General features: G+C 48.5%; 1 protein-coding gene across 4 annotated transcripts in view; it reads left to right on the top strand.

Moving 5' to 3' along the window:
- The first annotated feature begins 3,778 nt into the window (after positions 1-3,778).
- The window catches only part of DPF2 (double PHD fingers 2), a 39,918-nt gene continuing 36,905 nt past the window's right edge, over positions 3,779-6,791 (top strand). For all 4 annotated transcript variants that reach the window (XM_066582878.1, XM_066582877.1, XM_066582876.1 and 1 more), the window contains exon 1: positions 3,779-3,856. In XM_066582878.1, coding sequence (XP_066438975.1) covers positions 3,834-3,856 — 23 coding nt within the window. In that variant the 5' untranslated portion in view covers positions 3,779-3,833. The remainder of the gene's footprint in view (positions 3,857-6,791) is intronic.

The following is a 6,791-nucleotide window of genomic DNA, read 5'->3' as shown; positions in this document are numbered from 1 at the left end:
ATCGGCCGTCGTTTTCACGATATACGCTACCATCTGATGTATTGGAGAGAGCCAGCGAGGGGGTGGAAATGGTGTAGGCAGATTAGCAGAGCTAAACTGTCTCCCTCCCACCCCTTCCCAGGCAGTATCTCGGGCTCGACGTATATGCGCCGGGCCATCTGAATGGGTGCACAAATGGCAATTTGTGCACTCGTTCAGACTTTTTCACGGCGCCGGCGGGTGCACGTAAAAACGCCCACGTTCGTGTGAAAGAGCCCTTAGATGCGAGCTTTGCAGTCACACGTTCTCTCTTTGATGGTGCGAGTACTTAGCGCGTCTTAAATTTCTTCATGTGAACGCTTTTATAGGAAACCATTGGTTCTAATAGGCGCGATCTTTTCACACGCCTTTAACTCGCTAAAACAGCGCTTGTATGAACGAGGCCTTATGCGTGCATCAAATGAACGATGTGCGAAAAGCAGATGATTGTCGTTCGCCCGTGTTTAGACTTTTGTTCGTTTGAACGATCTTTTGAACAATAACACAGTGCAACAAATTTTTTTTTTTATTTCATAACAGAAATAATTGATATTTCTGTAAAATTAAAACCTGCCGATTCCACTGGTAAATAAGAGTAATAGCAGCACGTCTCATTTTCACGTTATTTAACCCCTTAGGCTGCCTGTCCATGGGCGTTACAGTATCCTGGGAGCAGGAGCCAGCAGATGGACCTCCGCTGTCAGCCTATCTGACAGATAAGGAAAGTTCATCTACTTGCTGCAGCGGCTGCTCCCCACATGAATGTCTGCTCCTGCACAATCTGTTACCGGCTCCGTTTTCCTTTTGGAGATACTTTATGCTACTATCTGACAGATAGGCTGACCACGGAGAATAGGGGTAAATTCACAGTATGCTGCAATGATTCTGCACTCGTGGACAGGGGGGAAGCGCTCTCCATAGCAACACTATGGAGAGCTTTCACTGCGTTCCTCGCGGCTGGATTATCGCTGCGGAGAACGTAATTCAAGCCTACCTGTGGACGGGCAGCCTTAGTGACCAAGCATTTTTTTTTTTTAAATCGTTACTCCTTTATTTATCCATCGACGTCGCTGTATGAGGGCTTGTTTTTTGCAGGACGAGTTGCATTTTTCAATGGCACTATTTAATGTACCATATAATGTACTGAAAAACTTTTAAAAAGTTCTAAGTAAAGTGTAGTTTGTTTCTACAGCGCATAAACTGCATCAAAAATGACCTGATAACTTTATTCTACGGGTCGGTACGATTACTGCGATACCAAACTTATGTAGGTCTTTTTTTTGCTGTACTATTTTTATTTTATTTCAAAGACAATTTTTTAAAAATAATTTTCTGCCGCCATCTTCTGCACACAAAAACTTTTATAGTTTTCCGTCCACATAGTTATGCGAGGGCTACTAAACATGTATTTTTGTTTTATGATTTTGATCCTTTCATTTAGTCTAACCAATGACCTGTAAAAACAGAGTTCATTAATTACAACTTACTGGTGGATGATCTGCAGTGCTTACGCCACGTGGAAACATACCCTATATGTTACAGAAACCTACCCTTAGGCCACCTTCACACGGGCGACAAAGTTGTGCAATTTTTGTAGCATTGCTATGATGCTACAAATCGCATGTATGAGAAGCCCATGGTTTCCTATGGGTTCCTTCACACATGAGATGTTTTGTAGCATGCTACAAAACGACACACAAACCTCGCAGGTCCGTCGATATGCCCGCGACACGCGAGGTTTTGTAGCCCATGTTTCTCTATGGAGCCTTCCTCTTTGTTGGATCGCATCGCACGAAAACGCGGTTTGCATGCTATGTGATGCAACTTTGACAGTAGCGCTACAAAATCGCGGTATTGCTGCGAGAAAATCGCAGCCATATTAAACGGTGCAGTGATGCGGTGTCGCCCGTGTGAAGGAGGCCTTATAGTGTTCAGTCAGCACACGATGTGTAACAGTGATTGTGAAATAGTTGTGCAATTACTTTTGTTATTCTTTCTATTAAGCAAGGTTAATGGCGAGCCGACTGATTAATTGTACAGATAGTCCCCTACTTGCGAACATTCGCTTTACGAATTTCGCAAGATGCGAACAATCTGTTCTGCACAGTATGATGTAATGCTATGGCACCCGGCGGCAGCAGTTTCGCCGCTCGTCAGAACTGTTAACACTTTAAATACAGCTGTCAGAGCGGAACTGCTGCCGCCGGGTGCCCGCAGTAAGAACAGCTGGCACCCAACGTTGTTTGGACGGGATCCACACGCGATCCCGCTCCATACAACCATTTGTTCGGACTTGCGAACAAATGGACTTGTGAACAGGCTCCTGGAACGGAAGCTGTTCGTAAGCTGGGGACTATCTGTGTAGGCAGATTTCCTAAAAATACAATACAACGGCAATTGGATTACATTATTGCCCATAATTGGAGAACCTTACGTGGCAGAAAAAAACGGATATCATATTGGAATACAGTGCACTAAAGTTACTATAAGACGCCCATCTGCTTATCAGTTACAAAAACTATGTTGCACAGTGTAATTGTTCCGTCTAAAAGCATCTTAAGGCCTCCTTCCCGCGGACGGATTTCCGCCGCGTAACACGCGGCGAAAATCCGCCGCATTGCCCGCAGCTATTAGGTTCTATTGAACCTAATAGCTCAATGCTCACGGTGCGGAATTCCATCACGGAATGCCGCACCGTGAAATCACCTGTCCTCACTCGTGGGTGTACTCACGGACGGCTTCCATTGCAGTCAATGGAAGCCCATCGGTCACGCTATCTTCCACTGTAGCACAGCGGAAGATAGCGTGATACCGCTTGCCCGCCCACCGCCAGCTGCGTCATATGACGCGGCTGGCGCGTCATGTGACACTGTGGGCGTGTCATATGATGTGGCCGGCGCGTCGCATGCGCGCTGAAGCGTTATGCGGGACGGAAGATTCCAGATCCGGAGGTAAGTATTGGTCTTTCACACGGCCGAGAAAATCACATTAAATTTGTGCGTTGCGAGACACACAAATTTTGTATGAATTTTGAATGGGGTCATACACATAAGCGATTTTGCGCGATCACGATTTTAACATTACAAGTCTCATAGACCCCTGCAGAAAAAAAACGCTGCGAATTTCGCAGTGAAAAAAAACTGTAGTGGGTAGTCACACTAAGAGGTCAAGAATTTTTTTTCTCAAAAACTACAAAGAACAACTTCCTGAAATTTTGTAGTAAGAAAAGGCTGGAAATTAAGCTTAGGTCTTGATCGTGGCATTTCTTCATTCACGTGATTTAATGGCGTGTGCAGGCGACCAAAAAGTGCATACACTCGTGTGAAGGAGCTTTGGCTCCTTCACACAAGTGTATATAGGCACAGCTATTTACCCGCATAAATACGCCGGGCCACCAGAATGAATGCACTGAATCCAATGCATTCCCTCCGACGGCCGGCGTATTTATGTGGGTAAGTAGTGGCGCATATACGCTTCTGTGAAGAAAGCCTAAGGCACAACCTAGGCTGGTCACTAAAGGGTTACTATAAAACGAACAAACAACCTCAGGAGTAAAAGGTAAACAACTTGTGGAGTGGTCGTCAATAGCAACCAGTCACATTACTGCTAGCATTCCCCAAGCTGTCCTAGATCCCTGCGCGCAGTCACGTGACCACCGCGCGTCCTGACGGGACTAGCAGCTATTCATCAAGGCCTGGAAAGTTTTGGCTGGAAAACGTGCACGTTGGCGCTAATGCGCATGCTCAGAGATGACGGCACGAGCGAGCGCGCAGGCGCAGTCGTCCGGAGCTTGTGTCGCGGGAGAGACCGAGAAGATGGCGGCGGCTGTGGAAAAGATGTAAGTGAGGAAAACAGGAGTGAATGAAGTGCAATTTGGGCTACAGAGGGAGTCGGAAGACGGCAGAGCCGGGTAGTTATGTAGTGCCTGGGCGAGAGGGAGGAGGGGAAGTGGCTGTGAAGAGGCGACGGGGATGTGCCGCCGTGTGGAGAGCTGTGGGCGGTGTGTCCTCCGTCACATCTCCGTGTAATAACCGCAGGCCGGTGGTGGAATGCCCCCTGTGCACATGACCGCCTTGGAATTAGGTATTGCGCGGTTTCCGTGTGAAGTGCGGGAGCTCCAGGCAATCCATTACATTTCCGTACACGCTCCCCTCATGAGTGCGTAACCTGCGAGCGCAAAAAAGAATGCGGCATGTTCTAATTTGCGTGTATATGCGTGTGATGGCGCCCGCTGTTACACCGTGTTTTTGAGCGCCGTGGGCAGTACAAACAAAGAATCCCAGGCATACGTACGGGCGCACGCCGCGGTGTGCTGTGTGGTACTACGCATCCGTACGCAGGGCCACAGCTGTAAGGTGGCCCCGCGGCTGTCCGCGGGGCTGCTGAGGCGTCGCTCCCTCCGCCGGCTCCTGTACGGCGCGGTAAGTCTCGGGCCGCGCTCACGCTGTTTTTCGACAGTGTTTACCGCAGCGTTTCAAATGTCGCGCTGAACGCTGTACAACTCCTCTGTTAATCCCAGTGGGGCGCCTCAGACGAGCGTGCGACCGCGGCGTTTCTAACACCCATATTTTCGGACACTGCTGTATTTTCGTGCTTTACAGCGCCCTGTAACGCACCTCCTCGCCCAGTGTAATGATGGGGGACACTCAAAAAACGCTGGCGACGCGAAAACGCTGCGTTGTAACACGGCGGGAGTGAGAGTCTTAGGCTACATCTGTGCGGACGAAAATGGCCTGATATCGCGCTCGCCAACGTGCGTCCTTCACCGATTCAAGGTGTTCTTAAATAAAAAACGTCTCGCATCGCTCCTGTGAAACTGTGTGAGCGTTCGGCGCTCGTTAGAGGACCGCAGGTATGTCCCATTGATTTCAGTGGGCAACCTCACATCACACGGCAGGTGATGTCTACGGCCGCCTGTGGAGTCCCGTTGCGGCGTCTGTGTACCTGCTTTCTCTCTGCCTCATCTGCCCTCCGGCGAGCCGTGTGAGACGGGCACAGTACAGATTTTTTTTTTTAACTCCTGCTTTTCTCGTGGCAGCGCAAAAGTAAAACGTGCTGCAATTTCCCCCCTTCCCGCTCTTCTAGTGGAAAATCACAATTGATTTCCACCCGTGTGGAGGAAAAAGTGATTTTTCAATAGCATGTTATGGGCAGTATTTGCTGTGGAGTCCAGAGGTGGGCGTCCGCAAGGGATTCCGCAATGCAAATATGCCCGTGTGAAGCCGGCCTAAGCCTGGGTTCACACAGGACGGATCTGCAGCGGAAATTCCGTGATTTATGTGCGGCTAATTTGCCCGCGGCTCTTAATCCCAGGAATAGCCAGCCATGTGGATGAGATTTTGCAAAACTCTCGTCCACACGGGGCGGCCAATCTGTTGCGGCAAAGCCGGGCGGTACCAGTGATGCGGCGCGGATTGAGAGCCGCAGCATGTCTTTTTTTTTTTTTGTTTGTTTTCCGCTGCGGCCGCCGGGGTCTGCTCCCTCCGTGGACCGCAGCTCTTCTGTGCGGTCCATTGCCGATTCCAGCCTCCTGATTGGCTGGAATCGGCACGTGACGGGGCGGAGCTACACGGAGCCGGCATCCTGCACGAGCGGCTCCATTGAAGAGAGCAGAAGACCCGGACTGTGCAAGCGCGGCTAATTTGGCCATCGGAGGGCGAAAATTAGTCGGCTCCATGGGAACGAGGATGCCAGCAACGGAGCAGGTAAGTATAAAACTTTTTATAACTTCTGTATGGCTCATAATTAATGCACAATGTACATTACAAAGTGCATTATTATGGCCATACAGAAGTGTATAGACCCACTCGCTGCCGCGGGACAACCCCTTTAAGTCCACATATTTAGTCAAACCCACATGTATCGTGTATTTCAGCGTGGGTTTACACAGCTACATTCTGGGCACACAAGGTTTGTACGGATCAGGAACTGCTCCCACTTCATACATGGCGGATGTCAGCCATTTTTGACAGCTGATACCTGCCCACAATCGGCGTTCACGCTAATTGTGGCTGTTAACCCTTTAAATGCCCCAGTCAGTGTTTGAGGGTCCTGGATGACTTCCTGCGATGAGATTGTGAGGAGCTTTTCTGTTGCCATGACAACCGAAGGCCCCCCCCCCCCCCCCCCCCATGTCTGCCATGACTGATTGCCTGTGGCAAGTGTTCATAGACCCATATTTGGATGAAAACAACAACAAAAATATTGGTATCCTCGCATCCATAAGAGTGCAGTCTAGCAAAGTGATGTGTTTATCCCGCTCGGAAAACTTCCTCAGAATTGCGCTTTTCTGGTTACCCAATCTCCAATGAAAAATTTAATAAACGGTAGTCAAAAGTTTAGATGAGCTCCAAAATGGTACCAGTGGAGACAAGACGTCCTGGAAAAAATGGGACTTAACATCTTTTCCGTTAATATAGTTAGCGCTGTCAGAAATTCCTGAAAATATATAAATATATTTTTTTTCAAAGAGATTTTCTTAAAAAAAAAAAAAAAAAAAAAAAAAAGGGTGGGTCTGCAAGAGAAACTATAACTTTGTTATTCTCGTGTAATGGCACTAATTGTCGGGCTGCACTTATAGGTGCGGCCTGGCAATTATAAGAAACCGTGGGCGCCAACAGCGATAAATCTCGCATGAATGTGAACCTCATTCCTTTGAATGGTGTGATATTCATGAGCATATCTGACAACCTGTGTCATGTACTATCTGTGGGCGTTCCTTCAGATCGCATGGCTCATTGCTATCAATGGGACTCGCAGAAGCATTGGGCAGC

The sequence above is a fragment of the Eleutherodactylus coqui genome, chromosome 11, assembly GCF_035609145.1.
Source record: "Eleutherodactylus coqui strain aEleCoq1 chromosome 11, aEleCoq1.hap1, whole genome shotgun sequence".
NCBI lineage: Eukaryota > Metazoa > Chordata > Amphibia > Anura > Eleutherodactylidae > Eleutherodactylus > Eleutherodactylus coqui.
Note: the sequence above shows the minus strand (reverse complement) of the source record. Positions and strands in the feature narration are given on the sequence as shown.